Source organism: Astatotilapia calliptera, chromosome 19 (assembly GCF_964374335.1).
Source record: "Astatotilapia calliptera chromosome 19, fAstCal68.1, whole genome shotgun sequence".
Taxonomy (NCBI): Eukaryota; Metazoa; Chordata; class Actinopteri; order Cichliformes; family Cichlidae; genus Astatotilapia; species Astatotilapia calliptera.
In genome coordinates, this window is record NC_137440.1 from 5,176,600 (window position 1) to 5,194,480 (window position 17,881).

General features: G+C 39.6%; 1 protein-coding gene across 1 annotated transcript in view; it reads right to left on the reverse strand.

Moving 5' to 3' along the window:
• The window catches only part of akap6 (A kinase (PRKA) anchor protein 6), a 220,964-nt gene that overhangs the window by 150,428 nt on the left and 52,655 nt on the right, over positions 1–17,881 (reverse strand). Inside the window, exon 11 of the mRNA XM_026151733.2 lies at positions 3,963–4,085. Within this exon, the coding sequence (XP_026007518.2) occupies positions 3,963–4,085 (123 nt within the window). The remainder of the gene's footprint in view (positions 1–3,962; positions 4,086–17,881) is intronic.

Genomic DNA, 17,881 nt, shown 5'->3' on the forward strand with positions numbered 1-17,881 from the left:
AGTATGTGTGTGAGACAGAGAAATGGAAAAACAGAAAGAGAAAAAAGACCAATCCTGTCGCCTGAAAGCTATATTCACATGACTTACTTTGGTCAAGTAAAGCATAATGAAAGTAGATATTCGATGTTGTTGATTGTCATAAAATAGCATGAAAAAGAAAAACAAGCAATGTGTCTTATTATTCATCTTTGCAATTGAACTGTTTTGTGCAAAAATGATTTTTTTAAAACACAAATGAAGTGAGCTCCACTGTTGGACTGGGTGAGCAGTTCCTTTATTGCCACAGATACACAGACTGCAGTTTATTTAGTACCACCATGCTGCCCCAGGGCCAGATATTCGCTAGAACGTCAAACGTGAAATAATCTGCCACTGAAAGTAGTCCCCAGCAGTCAGCTGGCTGATTTGAGAAATTACTGAGCCTTTAGAAAAAGACAAAAAACATGAACTGCTCATCAAATTATCCATGTTTTAAATTTGTTTTAAAAGACAACTATTCCTAGTTTCAGCTTTCCAAGCTACTGATTAAAACACACTCACCAAAATATTATTTTATAGTTATACTGTAAAGGTCATTATAGCTCTCTTGAGTTTGCATTTGAATTTCAAATTTTCTTGGGATGTGACTATGTTAAGTAGCTAGGCAGGTCACACATTATGTCATAGGAATCTAAGTAGGATGCACCTGAAGGATGTTTAAGACATTCCAGGATATTCATGGAATATCTTTAAGTAGCCCTGTTGACGTTACATTTTAAGGGTAATTAGATGTAAAGATGCCACCTCTGCTGCTAGTTCACACACTTTGTCGTGGTCCTTCTAGAGCACGGGTGTTAAACATAAGGCCCAGGAGCCAGAATGAGCTGAGGAAGACTTCGATCTGGTCCACTGGACAGCTTTGGAAAAAGAGGGCATCGATTTTGGATTTTTAACTGTCGTATTACTGAAATAACACTTCTTTTCTTACATCAAACAGGGTTAAATGTGTAGTTATACATTTTTTGACTGAGAAAAAAAGGCAGTTTTACTGGTTTGGCCCACTTGAGATTAAAGTGGAGAGTACGTGGCCCACGATGTAAAATGAGTTTGACATCTCTGTTGTAGAGTTTCGTGAGGAAGTGCTGTTGAATGGGCCTTCCTTATTGCTCCTTTGGAATTTTAATTCATGACTTCATGGAGTTTTTAGATATTTAAAAGAAAAAAAAACTATGGCCAAGGGATTCAAGCACCTAAGTCTTCTTACAGACTCTCTGCCTGTGACTTTAAAGGCGTGTAGAACGCCGCCATCAATCCTAATCTACTCAGCAGCTCCATTTCCTCTAAAATGTCTTAAAGGTCTTGTAAATGTAAACACATTTTGTCAGAGAAAGACTGGAGAGATATAAAGACAAAGGGAAGCGAGACAGAACCTGGCTCTACTCGGCAGTAATCAACGAAAGACACAAACACACACAATTATACACCCAAACACACACGAATAACTACAAAGTGCAAGTGTGACTATCAACCCCGGCACGCACACACAAACACAGAGTCAGTTAGCTAACATGCTATCAACAGTGTAGCATTTCAAAGTCCTATTAGCGATGCCTTTTCATCCGCTTTTGCTTTATTTAACAAGACGCGCCAATTAAGAGCCGGGAATTCTAATTGAAGCTAACCGCCACTAACGTTAGCGCTGCTGGCAACCACAACAAAGTCGACACGTGTAAACAAACCAACAAATAAGCATGCGCACACACCCACAGATACAGCACAAATAAGTGCATCTAGATAAGAAAATACTGTGTGTGTTTATGTGTGTGTGTGTGTGTGTTGATCTGCGTGCAGGATGCTGTTCTGCAGGGACGGATATGGAGATGCTGATTTGGAAATCTGTCTAGGAACATGCAAATTTATGCAAATAGCACCTCTACGTGTGTGCGTGTGCTAAAACACATGCCTGTCTTTGTGTATATGTATCTGTGTTTATATACTTTAATGCAAACACAATCTGCCGGTGATGGTGGTGTGTGCGTGTGTGTGTGTGTGCGCGCGCACATGCTCAGCACTGGGCAACACCGGGATTTTTACATTGATGTGATATGCATGTTCATGTCTTGTAGTCTTGAACGAGTGCTCCTCTGTGTTTGTGTGTGTGCGTGCAGCCCATATGTTTGCCATAAAGACCGTGAGTAATTGCCAAAGTGCTCCTCATCTGTGTGTGTCTCTGTATGTGCGAGTGTGCTCATATACACGTTGCAGCACTTACTGATCTATCTCAGAGCATGTGTGAGAGTAAATTACCAAAACACAGGCAGAGTTATTTGAGCCTTTTTGTTTCCTATTTGTTAGAGTAAACAAAAGAAGACAAGCGATAAAGATAGAGTTTTTTTAAAAGAAAGAAGAGAGACAAAGGACAAAAAAGACAAAATAGGAGAGAAAAAGGAGGGGCAGATGATCAGAAAATAAAACAATAAAGTGGGAAGAGGAATAAAGGAAAGGTTTTGCCAGAAGGAGGAAGAAAAAAGAGATGTAGATGAAAACAAACTGGAACACAAAAAAAGAAGCCAGAATAAAAGCTGTGACAGTGAAATGAGAGCTTGCATTCATTCCAGGGTTTGTTATTTTCCAATTATCCCTTTCTAAAACCATTTGTGTGTGTTTACAGGTGGCAGAAAATCCTAAGCTTTGACCTCTACCCCCTTAGCCAGTAAGTATATCTGTTGAACTGAGCAGTGGTCAACATCGGCTCAAGAATAGTTGTTTTGAAGGAAATAAATCAGCCTTTCTTAGCGGTCTCACTGCGTTAGTTGTAACAAGTTTAATTCTCTACCTATGCTTTTCCTATAACGATGAATGAGCGGATGGATTTTAATTTGTCTGTTTATCCCGTATCTCCCATCTGTTATTCATTTTTCCATTTTTTTCTCTTAGCATGACATAATAAAAAAAAAAATCATATTTTTCTGCAGAAGCCCCGCCCACCTGCGGTATTTTTTGGATTCTACTAGAGCAGCTTTGTGTGGGGGTTCAATATTTTACAATAAACTTTATTTATGATCTACTGGGCATTGGTGCAGCACTTTAATTCATCCAGTATCCAAAAACAAGTTTAAGGAAGAGGCTTTTAAAGTTAGCTTTCTTCTCCCTCACAAACAAAAGGTCTGAACAGAAACTTGGGAAGGTTTATATTGACTGACCTCATCACTTTAATGTTTACCATGTTTTATGAGAATCCCATATTGTAACAGTTCATAAATGACACAAATAAGAAACACTAAAGTTTTTAATGCACTATTTTTTTTTAGAAACTTTCCATTTAAGACAAGTTGTTGTTTTTTTAAAGGGTGATGGTTGAGTGTTGATGACACAGCTTGGACAGTGCTCATTGTCTTGTCTTTTCTTTTCTCAGCAGCATTTGTGTGCTCTGTTTGCTGTGCTGACTCCCATCTCTGTCACTGATGTCACTGATATGTTTTGACAGCGTAAGTAGGGCTACTGAAATAACACATGACAAAGTAGAGAACAGTCCTATCATCGCTTTACCAGCTTTGGTTGCTTGATTGTGAAGAAGCGGGTTCCAATAGCTGCAGCTAGAAGTAACCGATTCTGAAAATAAGACAGGTGTGTGTGTCTGTGTGCGTGCGTGTCATGTGGGCACATCCATATGCATGTATGCAAATATGTGTTTATGCAACCGCGTGTGTGGAATGTGTGCACAGATGTGCTTGCACGTAGCAGTCGTGTACGTTTATTCTTCAAATGTGTGCGAGCCTTGACGGCGGGTTCGTGCGCTTGAATTTTTGCGAGGAACACAATGACGCAATGCCGATGAAGACCCTTTGGTGTTATCACTTCTATTTGAGGGCTTAGACTCATTTTAAGGGATGAGGCTGAGGTTGCTTTGTATTAATGAGGGTTCACATACGTTTAAAAAAAGAAAGAAACAAAGGCAAGTGTGTGAGTGTTGGTGCTCTCACCAGGTGTGTGTCGAGGTACACCCTCAGGCTATCCAGGTCCTGTCTGGGCTGAATCCAGTTCTCTGTGCTGTCCAGCGCCTCCTGAAGCCACGAGATGAACCCGTCCAACTGCTGCACGAAATACTGAGGACAAGGGAGGAGAGCGAGAATTCAGTTTATGATTTAAAAAAACAAAAACAACAACAACAAAAACTAATAATATGTATAAATGCTGATGTCCAGGGCCTGCTGGAAAGGCATCAGAACAACACAACACACACTAAACACTTCAGAGGATTGGGAGATGACAGAACGATAATGTGTAAAAAGAGGAAGGAAGAGAGGAGCAAAACAAAGCAGCAAACAGTTTGAACAGAAAATGGCAGAGAAGCACATCAAAACACACCAAGAAAGGGAGAAGTCCAACAGGTAATGGCATGCAACAGGGAGAGGAAAGGCAGAAAAGGGAAAAAAAGCAACAGATTGGAAGAGAACAGGATTAGAGTACAAGAGAAGGATAAAAAAAACAAAAGGGGGGGAGCGAGGGAGCGCCCGGCTGGTGTTTAAGAACTGATTCCAGATGAATTAATTCAAGGACAGAGAGAGAACAAAAACGAGACCCACAGGATGAAACAAGTAAACACACGTTTGGACAAATACTGAGGAAAGGAGAATGGAAAGAGAGAGGAAGATATATGGAGGAAAATACAAACAAAGGACTTAAAGATGTGCAAAAATGCACCGAGGAGAGTGAAGGCATGGAAAGAGAAGACAGACGAAACAGGAAGACCGAAAAAAAGCAGGTGAGGAAGACAAGAAAAGATTTTAAAAATACACATATAAAGGCAGAAAAGAAATCAAAACACAGATGGAAAAGAGGAAGAAGTGAGAGGAAAGAAAATTTAAAAGAGAGAGGAGAAGAAAAATGACACTAGTGCATGGCAGACAGGTGAAAAGTAAGAAGTGACGAAGAGACTGATGAAGAGACAAGGAGAAACAAGACTGCAAAGGCAAAAACCTGAGAGTTGGGGAAAGAAAAGGGGAACAGAGCCAGAACGAGCAGAAGGAAAAGAGATCAAAAGAGATGAAGTGGTATGAATGACTCTAGTGAGCTGAACACGTATGTCTCCATCACTGGCACGTTGCCCTTCATGGGAGTACACAGATAGATGTACACACTGACAGAAGATAGGGGGAAAAAAGAAGGCAGCAGCTTGTTAGTCAGTGGAGAGCTACTGCCATCTACTGGCCAACAGTGAGATTTATGATGCGCGGAAGCCTTGATGATCCACAACAAGATTGTACTAATCTAACTAAAAATGAAACACACAAAAATTCTGTTGTTTTTTTAAATTGCATAAACATCCTCTTTTTCTTCCATATGATGTGAAATGTATCAGCAGGAAAATCCACAGAATCCATGTGAAATAGCACCTGATCCAGTATTGATTTCTGTCTTTAAATCCACTTCACTCCTGAAGAGGAACAGAAGAGACTGCTTAAAAGAAGAACAAAGAGTCTTCAAAGGGAGGTGAAAGGGGGAGTAAACACTTTGGATTGCAAAGCAAGGATCAGACAGAAGAAAGGAAAGTGTTTAAACCTCTTTTAGAGACAAAAACAAAAGGGAAGCATTAAGGGTGTTTGATACAAATTTTGCGTCCGCACAGTTCTGCCCAGCTAAAACTCACACTCGCTGTCCAGGACTTGCGACGCTTGGAAGGGAGACCGACAAAAAGAATGGGAAAATACTCCAAGAGTAACCGAGAAAGAGCAGGCTGCACATTCACCTCGACGATTTTAAAGAATCAAGCCAGCATGTCATGCATGTGGTTTAAATAAGCATGGACATGTATGGTTTACTTCTCCAATAACAGCTCCAGGAGTGTAGTTTTAGCATAGCCGGTCCCTCAGGAGGAATCAGTGTTGCACTTAGCCATGGGGCTACGCTAGGTTTTCTTTTTGATTGATCGCTAAGTTTTCTTCTACTCTTTGGATCAAGTTTATTTCACATGAAGGACCACCCTTAACTGCCTTATTTCGTCTCGTGAGCTCGTGGGGGGGAGAAGGCTGCACCTGCCTGTAACTCCACCACTCGGCCAGCTCTTATAGCCTCATGTAGCGGGTGAACGCATTTGTAATTAACTGATTTGACATTCATGTCTGATGTATCTATATTTCAGCAGTCTGTAGCTTTAGCCCGTCCACCACAGGCATAGTTGCTTCCACAGAGAAATCCACTACGAACACAACCCCGCACAGGTCAAACTGGAGCTGCGACCTGAATTTTATGTAGCCTGGATCCAATCGAACTACACAGAGCGTGCGAGCTACATCAAGCAAAGAGAGAGCGAGCTGAAAGTGATTTACATAAAACCGAAGACATACAGCAACTCCATAAAATTCATTCTTTCCACTCAGACCTTAAACATTACATCTGGAAAAACAGGTTTAACTGTGACTGCGGATCATCAAGAAGACAATTCTAATATTTTATACATTGAGCGCTGTTTTCATATCTTTCACTGAGAGCTATCTGGAAAACTAATGGCAGAGTGAAGGAGGCTGTGGGGAGAAGGTAAATCTGATGGAAATTACTTGAGCTGCCACATCTGTGCACCCACGCTTTCACCTCGCCTACAAATCGCTGTAGCAAATCTATACGTGTGTGTCCTCATATGGAGATAGGTGTGTCTGCTTACTGTGATGATAAAATGTGCGTTTGCAAACACGTTCTATTGCACAGTGTTGTCTGTGTGTTGGTTTACTGTTATAGATATGTATAGTGTGTTTGTTAGTGTGAGAGAGCGTGTGTCTGCATGTGAGTCTGTATGAGATGCAAACCTTGACCAAATGAGCAGCAGTATGTTAATTACAACCGTGACCCTTTAAAAAAGCACACACACACATCAATATGATTCTGTCCATCTCTCCACCGCTCGTTATTGAGGAGATATGGAAATCAAAAGTATTGATGAGAGGAGAGGAGGAGAGGAAGAATGGAAGAAGTAGGAAGAAGCAGATAGTATAAGGAAAGGAAAGGGGTTGCATGGAGTGCAAAGCAAGATTCAAGAGTATTAAAAGAAGAGAACAAAGCAAAGGTTAGAGGAAAGGGATTGAAAGGTAAATGAGAAAAAGGAAAAGGGCAACAAAGAAGGAGGGCATCAGAGGATAAAAAGAACAGAGGTAAAGATCAATGAGAGAATTGCGAAAAGGAAAAGATGAGAAGAAAAGAAGCATGAGAACATGAGATGCGAAGAGAAGTAAACCATGAGAAGAAATGAGGTGAACTGAAGAGAAGAAGAGTGAGAAGGACAGAGGAGGAAGGCGTGAACAGCGGCAGAGCGAGTATTGCTGGTTTGGATATCGACCAGCATGCACTGGGCTGCTTACAGCTTCTTTGATGTCTCTAAACCAGTGAGGCTCCTGAGGGGCAGAAAGGCCTGCTGGGAGCTGAAACGCCTGATCTGATCCTCTGCCGCCTGGATAACTGCTCTGATATCATGCTTCATCTCCTGTGGTTCAGCTCTTCACCGCTGGATAATTACCGCTCAGCTGACGAGGCTTTCTGAAGGACGACGCTGATAGATTTGGACTCAAACTCCCGACAGATGATATTTGGCGTCGCTGATTAATATGTTAGAAGCAATAGCTCTGATTTTCCACCAGGAGAACAAAGCAAACAAAAATCAAGATACAACTGATGCTAGTCCACAGAAATTAAGATTCGATACCAGCGTTCACATTTTTATGATCTTTCAAGTAGCAAGGAGAAATAAAAAACAGAAACAAAATGTTAGAGCAGCAGAGAAACACAATTTAGTGGTTGTGTTAAAGGATTTACTGCTGTGGAAATATTAAACAACTTCTAGCAGTCGTGTAAAACAGCAACAGTAACTTCAGCCAGTGCTTCATAACAACAATGACTGCTTAAGGCGGAGGTTGGGGTGGATGGATGGGTCAACAAAACCACCTTCTATGCCAATCACATTTTATAAATGTTATCACTTTTCTATAATGGAATTGATTGATTGATTGATTGATTGATTGATTGAATCTTTATTTTGAACATGTTGAAAAAGTATAAAAAAATAGAATTAAAAGAGATAAATGAACAAAGCAAACAAAAGGAAAACGAGCAACCACAACTCCAAATAACGTCCATGTTCAAAAAGGAGCAGGAAGAAGCATAAGCTTATTTAATCCCACCCCTTTTCCACTATCTAGTATCAATAGACTACAGAAATACCTCCTTGCAATTACATTATATGTTATGTGTAAATTTTTTTTTTTAATATATACACATATATGTTTCTATCTATCCATACATACGTATATACACACATATACACATTTTCAATAACCCCATTAACACCTCAAGGATACACAACCTACAATTATATATATATATATATATATATATATATATATATATATATATATATATATATATATATATATATATATATATATATATACCCATACCAACATGCGCACACACATGAAAATATTAGACAAGAACACCCTATCAAATCTCTACCTTTTCCCTGTACCCTGTAAAAACCATATCCTTAAACCGCTTTTTAAACTGCGCCATGCTTGGACATTGCTTCATATCTTTACTTAGTCTGTTCCACAGCTTCACTCCACACACAGAGATGCAAAAACTTTTTAACGTTGTACGGATACGAGGATGTTTTAAATTTAATTCCCCCCTCAAATTGTATCCCCGTTCCCTTTTAGAAAACATTTTTAGAATATTGTCAGGAAGCAGGTTATTTATTGCTTTATATATAATTTGTGCTGTGAGAAAATGAACCAGATCTGTGAATTTTAGAATTTTTGATTTTAAGAATAGTGGATTTGTATGATCTCTGTAACCAGTTTTATGGATTATCCTTATGGCCCTTTTTTGTAATATAAAGATTGATGATGGCGAACATTTGTAAGTATTGCCCCAAACCTCTGCACAGTAATTCAAATACGGTGCAATCAGGGAACAATAGAGAATGTGGAGTGATTTGTGGTCCAGAATGTGTTTTACTTTACTCAAGATTGAGACACTTCTTGAAATTTTGTTATGTATATGATTTATATGAGACTTCCAGTTTAATTTATCATCTATAATCACACCAAGAAACTTATGTTCAAGTACTCTTTCAATTTCCACACCATCTACATGAATCTGCACTTGTGCATTTCTAAGGGAATTCCCAAATAAGATAATTTTAGTTTTACTTAGATTTAGCGATAGTTTGTTCCTGTTAAACCATTTTTAAATTTTGCACATTTCTGAAGTAATTGTATCCAGCAGCTCCTTTAGATTCCCCCCAGAACAAAAAATATTTGTGTCATCTGCAAATAATACTAATTTTAATATATCAGATGCCTTACAAATATCATTTATATAAATAATAAATAATTTTGGACCCAGTACAGAGCCTTGTGGAACACCACAAGCAATGTCCAAGCATGATGAGGAATGGACACCCAGCTTCACAAATTGTTTCCGGTCACTTAAATAATTTTTCACCCATTGCAGTACAACCCCCCTAATCCCATACCGTTCCAGTTTATTAATTAATATGTCATGATTGATTGTGTCGAATGCTTTCTCGAGATCCAGAAATACTCCAGCTGCATACTGTTTCTGATCTATAGCATTCGTAATCTCCTCAATTGATTCGATTAATGCCAGAGATGTTGATCTTTTTGATCTGAATCCATATTGACTGTCAGAGAGTAATTTATATTTATCTAAGAATTTGTCTAATCGTTTATTAAACAGGTTTTCTAGGATTTTGGAGAATTGTGGTAGTAAAGAAACAGGCCTGTAATTTGTGAAGTGGCGTCTATCCCCGGTTTTATACAGCGGCACAACTTTAGCTATTTTCATTTTGTTTGGCACTTTTCCCGTCTGAAATGATAAGTTGCAAATATATGTTAGAGGTCCTACAATTCCTTCAATGACCTTCTTGACGATTTTCATGTCAATATCATTACAATCAGTAGATGTTTTATATTTACACATGTGTACAATGTCAATTATTTCTTTTTCCTCCACTGATGTGAGGAACATTGAGTTAGGGTTCCTATCAATCAGGTTTTCACTACATTCTACTGATGGCAGTGACTCAGGAATTTGTTCTGCCAGTTTTGGTCCAATATTTACAAAATAATGATTAAAGCTGTTGACCTTATCAGCAGTGTTTTCCATAAGATTGCCATTATCGATAAAGTATTGTGGATAACTTTGTTGTCCAGAATTATTTTTAATGATACCGTTTAAAACATCCCATATTCCTTTCATATTATGTTTATTGTTGTTCAATATTTTACTATAATACTCCTTTCTACATACACGTATAATATTGGTCAACTTATTTTTGTATTTTTTATATTTATTTTCAGCTTCTTTTGTTCTTTGTTTTAGGTATTCCCTATAGAGTGTAGTTTTCTTTTTACATGCATTTTGTAAACCCTTAGTGAGCCATGGTCTATCTGAATATTTGTGCTTTCTGTTGTATTTTATTGTTGGACAGTTTTTATCGTACAACTCCATGAATATTCTTAAAAATATGCCATATGCAATATCAATATCAGCTTCTTTGTACACATTGTCCCAGTCCTGATTTAATAGATCGTTCTTAAATGCAGTCATAGTTTCTTCTGTCCTTACACGTCTGTATCTCAGTTGTTCTTCATGCTGATTTTTCTTATAATTAGTGTCATAAACTGCAAAAACTGGTAGGTGATCACTGATGTCATTAATTAATATTCCGCTCACAATGTTGTTTTCCATATTGTTAGTGAAAATATTGTCAAGTAAGGTGGCACAATGTGGTGTAATTCTGCTGGGCGTGGTTATTTTAGGATGTAAACTCAAACTGTACATAGTGTTTAGGAATTCGTCGGTCATTTTATGCTTTTTTGGATTCAACAGGTCAATATTAAAATCACCACAGATAAACATAACTTTTTGATTTGTTTTAGAGAATATTTCCTCTATGAAGTCATTAAATACTTGAATACTAGAGCCAGGTGTTCTATATATACAGCTAATTATTACATTTTTTTCTTTTTCCTTATAAATTTCAATTGTTATACATTCTAGTAAATTATCAATTACAGTTGTCATACTTTCTACCACCTTGTAGTTTAGTTTTTTATCCACATACACAGCTACTCCCCCTCCACTCTTGTTCCTTCTATTTACAAAATTCACTTCATATCCCTCCAGTCCAAAGTCCATTCCTTTCTCCGCATTGATCCATGTTTCAGAAATGGCAATAATTCCAAATGGATTTGTCAACTCATTTAGATATTCCTTTATATTGTTGAAGTTGGCATACAGACTTCTGCTATTAAAATGGATTATTGATAATTTATTTTCCGTGTTGATGGTGTGCTTAAACTGTTCATCAGTGAAGTAGCAGCAGTTACAGCTGATGTTGTAGAAGAAATTATTTTCCGGGTCTATATCCTTTTCTAAGTCTAGAACATTATGGTCTGTGTATCGAAATGTTCTCAGTTCCAGATTATCATAAAGAGAATTCCAATGAGTCATGTTGATATTGTTGCCGGATGCAGATGAAGTTCTTTTGGACTGTGCCATGTTGTGTGTCACGTCACATGTGTATTCATACCTCCAGAGTAAGTTGACCTCAGTATTTGTCCAGCTCTTCCATATTTCTGATAACCAACACTTTGGCTTGTTCCGGTGTTCCATTGAGTTTAATGAATACTTTACAGTTGGTGGTCCATGTATTTTGAATTTTTCCCTGTTTCTTCAAGTAACGTGCTTTCCTGGCAATGTCCGCATTTCTTTTTATCAGATGTTCGTTCATGAAGACATCGGATCCTTTCAGTTTCCTTCCTTGTTTTAACAGTGCTGTTTTCTGTTTTCTGTTTGCAAATCTCACAATGATGGCTGGTTTGTCACTGTCATTTTTTCGGGGTAGAGGGTGGCAAGCCTCAATGTTGTTATAATCCACTTCCACACCTTTGGACCGTAGAAAGGTAACCACTTGATGCTCCGTGGAGTTGACATCTTCCTCTCCTGGCCCTCCTACATTGTCAGTGGCGACCGCCCGGGCGTATGACCGGGGTTTGATGCGAAGCCCCGTGATGATAACATCGTTCATCCGGGTGTACTGCTCCAAATCCGCCACTCTGTTCTCCAGGTACGCCAGCCGCCGATCCTTCTCGGCGTTCTGGATGCGGAGAGCCTTAACTTCCTCGACCAGGTCCAGGATGGCTTTCTGCTGCAGTTTGACAGTAGAAATCTCCTCTGTCATAAACTCCAGCGACTTCTTAATATCGTCTCCTTCCTCGGCTGACAGAACTTTTTTCGGGCCCATGCTGAGAGACGCTCTTGTAGCTTTGCCGTGACGACCGGCTAGCTAGTTGATGCTAGCGTCCTTCCTCTCACTCGGAGATCGATGCTGTCTGGGCGGAGATCGATGCTGTCTGTGTGCAGTGTTGGCTGATGACTGCATGCAAGATTGTACTTATAGAAACAGATGACCTACTGTATACTGTCTGGTCATTAGGCTTAGAAGACTACAGACTAAGCTCAAATGACTTAACTGTATAATTGACGTTTTAACAACCCAAACACTGCTTGTATTTGTCTTGAAGGCCAGGTGAAACTTGAACACATATTCAACTTCTCTTCTCTATATGCCACTGTTCATGGCCCTGGGCTGCACGGTTTGCAAGTGCATCCACGTACCTGGTTAAAATCCACACGAATGCTGGGACTCAAGGCTTTCTGGGTCGTGCACCACATACTTGAAGAAAACAGACATGCTAACCTTCATGGTAGCTCTTAGCTATAAGCTAATGAATTTGGATGACTGGCATCCTAGCTTAACAAAATTTCAGCACCTGGTGAAGGTAAAAACCAGAACAAAATACGAAATGATGACTTTTCTGAGCGGGGTTCCAAAAACATTTTGGGGGATTGAGGTGAGATGGATAATTTCCACAGCAGGCTACGTTATTAGATTGACTAACTCGAACACCAAACACTTTTCCACCGCTGCGCCGAAATTAAAGAACTCGAGGGGAGGAAATTTTGATTAGAGTTTCATTAAAATTATTTGTCATATAAAACATGGAACCTGCGCAGCTGATTTCTGAGGAATATTTGGATAGGGCAGGACTGCAGCTGTCTCCACGGTACATTAGGGTGGAATTTCATTTTGCCTTTTTAATTATTAGAAATTTGTCTATCTGTAGTGCGCCTGGAAGGAAGGAAGGAAGGAAGGAAGGAAGGAAGGAAGGAAGGAAGGAAGGAAGGAGGAAAGGAAAGGGAAGAAAGAAAGAAAGATGTCCAAATTAACAGAGAGTAAAAAGACAACTCTCACACCTGACTGCATCTCTAATATCGTCCCGGTAAAGCCCCGCCCACCACTGCCAGTTATCCAGCTCTCTGCTGCTGTGGAAATGGTTATCTAGTCAACAGTGGTGTTATAACCAGTCAAACATTCCTTTATACCGGCATTACAGGACCAAATTGGCCCACTAAAGTGTCCAATCTGCTCCACTGGATGAATGTTTAAGTATGAAAATTGCATCAGAGGGAGTATTTTCAGTACCATGCTGTTGGTTGCATTACAAAGCATTGTTATAAGTCATAAGGAACAATCATGGGAGTAGCTGTCCAATGTGTGAATTGAATCTCTAAAATATTTGTTGGCTCTTATTTATGTTTAATATTTATCTTCCACTCTGTCGCTGCAGACTTAAAGCTAAACATCTGCCATATCAGCGTCATAGAGTAATTACTTTTAACTCTCAGAACAAAAACTTTTATTATATGTGGGATAACTTAATTTTCCATTCAAGAAAAAAACACTCAAGACCAACAACGACGGCCCTGCTGCTCATATTAATGACAATGTGCACATTTCATGGGTTTAAATCGAACAAAAGCGAGAGCTCGTGGGATACTCTGTCAGCCTGTAATATACTGCATTGTCTCCAATAATGAAAATGAGAACATGGCTTTCTAGCAATAAGCTGGCTTCTGTGGCAAATTTTACTACCTTGTGTCATAAACTCTTTAACGGAGGAATCTGCACTGATTGCTTTTACACGAGAAAAGGTCACAGTACAGATCAGCTACACACAAAATTATCTTTATGTTCCTCCTACAACCCTAATTAGTATGTGCCAAATGTGTATTTTCTATCAGCTTTTAATCAGTGGCTGTGTGATAAAGTGTTCAGAATCAACATTACCAGGCTGAAAACAACTTTACTTCTGTCATTTTTTCCTTTACCTCCCCCTTACCCTGTTTATCTAAAGAAGCACAAAAGAAGAGAATAACACCCCTCCGCCTCATCATCCTCCACCTCTCTCTTATTTTCCTATCCTCTCTGCTGTCGGTGGGCGTCCCTGACCCCCCTGCTGGGCCAATCAGACGATTCTTGATGTGAGTCTGTTGTCTGTCTGTCTCCCACTGCTCGCAGATAGGCTGGCGTGCCGCAGAGCCTCCAAACACACAGACACCTCACACTGAGGACGCTGACGCTGGCCCAGGCGGTGCACACGATGTGATCACATGATGTATAGGACACTTATCTAACCAATGGGCTGTTTCTCCATAGTTTTTAGTTTTTCTAAAGAATTTAAATCCACTTCACGTGTCATGTCCCACACAGCGCAATTAGGAACTTTGGATTTCTGTGTATGTATCTCTCCTGCGTTGGTCTCATAAACTTTCAGGAAACAAGCCGCAGATTTACGTGATGCGGACACAAATTATGAGAGGATCGGTTCCGACATTACAAATGTTGAGGAGGTCAAGGTTGAGACAACAATGTCTAGACGGTCAAAGGCGGGAGGATAAAATATTTATGTCCAACAGTACGGAGAGAACAGAAACAAGGAGTGAAGCTCTGACTTGGGGAGGAGAAAGGAAAAATTGTGATTCAATGGAGTTACAGTCTAGTCAAAACAAATAATTTACTTTACAAAGTACAATTTTTTATGTTACTTCACTGGTACAAACCCATTGTGTGCAGAGGCATAACATGGGCTTCTATAATAAATACAGCCTGGTCATACACACTTCAACAGCTTAGCTTTCAAAAACAGGTTAATTAATGATCACTGTTTTGTTACACCTTTAAATTACTCGTAATTTGAAGCTGTGTCTCCATGAGTTGCTCAGGTGTAATGCTTCTGGTGGAGCACCCTTCTTGTAACAAATTTCACCTAGCGACAGTCACCAACCTCCAGCAACAACATTTTATTATACTGAGTCAGTAGCAGTAGCAGATCAGATGGGGATCTGTTGCAACCACACAGTTAATCAATCATGATAACCTTAGCTCATCACTTAATGCGCCATTGTCCTGATCATCCAAAAACCCAACACAATGACGTCCAAACCTCTGAGGCTGAAGCTTCAAAATGAATATAGAGTGGAACCCCGACTTACGAAATTAATTCGTTCCAGAGGGTCTTTCGTAAGTCAAAATTTTTGTATGTCAAAGCACCTTTTTCCATCGCCTTTGGAGTGAGGCGATGCTGGCTGAAGACGAAGTTCTTGGTGGAGGAGGAGGTGGCAGAGGTTGAAGAAAGCATACGTATGCATGCATACATACGTATGTGTACATGTACATAACATTATGGAATTGAATTGAATTTTTTTATAATTTTCCATTCTATCTATTTCGCTACGCGGGCATTTTGCCGTACCACGGGCAGAAATATTGCCGTTAAGTGCCTTCGTAACTTGAATTTTCCGTTAAATGAGGTCTTCGTAAGCCGGGGTTCCACTGTACTCACTTAAACTGATCTGATCTACTAGTATTCAGATTATACTCAATAATCAGAACAATCAACTAAGCAACAAAGTGTTGCTTAGGTAAGCTTTTTTATGGTTCCTCTATGATTAAAAGAACTAAATCCATGAGAATAAAGGTAGATATCTGCCCCCTTCCTGTTATATTTTACTGACATTTCAGAGTTTCTACTCAGTTTGTCTCTGCTCTAATCAAATTTCCTCAACTCCACCTGCAAACACAACCATGAGCTTCTCCCCCGAGAAGACGAGAGGTGCCGGACGTATTATATTCGTGTTCTGCTCCTAGATTTGACTCATTTCTGCTCCAACAGTGATCTTTCCACAGTTTCTCTTCCCTGGACGGATGATTTTTCATTCTATGTTAATCTGCTCGGTTGTATTCAGTAGAGACTCTTTGCAGAGAGACAGAATGTCACCCTCCACACTGAGACGCTCCTTCTCCTCTCTTCACTTCCTCAATTAGGCAGCTCATCCATCGCCATGATTACATGCTGCTAATTAAGCAGCTAATCAGCTAATTACCCAGGAGCAGAGAGGAAAGAGGAGTGTGTGTGTGTGTGTGTGTCTGCTTATGTGTGTGTGGTTAACACAAGGTGTTCTGCAAGACAGCAGGGTATAATTCCTGATTCTGGGAGGATTTTTTTGTGTTTGTTTATTATGTTTTAATTCAAAATTAGGAATATTTCTTTATTTTTGTAACTCTCTGGAGTTACATGTTTTTTACTCAATGCTCTGCGCCGGGTGTTGTCTGAATGTGATTTTTTTTTTTTATTCCTTCCTGTTAGTAACATTCAGGGAAAGCCTGAATGCACCATGAGCTAAAACAATGTTTTCTAATGTCAAGGCATCAAACACAATTCACCCTCTGACCTTGAAATTTACATTCCTCATACCCAAGCAGATCCTCACATACTCAGGGATGTGGGAAACATTACACCAATGTGGGACACTTTGAAATTACTAGTACACTGTGATTTGATTCCCATTTGTCTTCCTTTAAGTTAACACATGAGATTGAGCTTGATATTGATCATCCATTCATTCATTTTCTTGATCGCTTGACCAGCTTAGGGCCATTAAAAGGATGGAGCATCTCCCAGCTGTCATAAGTTGAGACACAGACTCACCAGTCTATTATTGGGGCAAAAAAAAACTATTTTGAATCACCAATTAATGTAGCAGGCATGTAAACCCAGAGGAAACCAACAGTGGCAGATGCAAAGACCATGCAAAGTGGATCCAGAAAGGCTGCTGCAGACCAGGAGGTTCACTACAGCACCAGCGTTCTACCAAAGACTGACATCAAAAAAGGAAAAGCAAAAAAAGAGGGCAACTTTGACATTTCAACAGTCAAATCATCATTAATAGTCACTATTATGGCCAATCAGGCCAATTTGGTAACATGGAGGACAGAATTTAATGTGGGGAATGAATTTATAACCCTCCGGGTCACTGATCCCCATTTCCAAGGACATCCCCTCACACAGCTGACACTTTAATTCTCAGACTGATTCAAAAGGACCCTGACCATTCTCACTGTTAATCTTATTACAGCTGTCCAATTCTGTAGGTGGGCTTCTGACCCGGCTAGCACCAGATAAGATGGGCACGCTGAACTTCATTGATCCCTGAGGGGAAACTGAGATGTTACAGCAGCAAAGTAAAATGTTGCCTGGGGAGTCGAGGGTATTAAGAATTGTAATATTAAGGCAATAAAGGTGAGAGAGTGAAATAAACCTGAGTAAAATAAAACAATAAAGAAATATTAAAGGCGACAGAGCCACTTTATAGCACTAATTAAACAAGCAGCCATGATAGGAACTTATCCCCAGAGCTATTGGCATTTCACGATATTCAATATGACAGATATGACTGATTAGTTCACCAGGCAAACCTCATCAATAATCTGCCTGCCAATCAAACGTGACCTTTTGAAGTGAGGTGATGAATTAGCAGGGCCAGTGGACAATCCGATACTAGCCTTCCAATCCATCAAGGTAGCTTCATTGAAGGGGCAAAAGTGGATGTTGGACTGATTTTGTTTCAACTTGTCATCTTTTGTCTAAATGAAAGTGCAGAGATCTATCTCACAGACTGGCAGTAAAAACCAGCTACAGCAGTG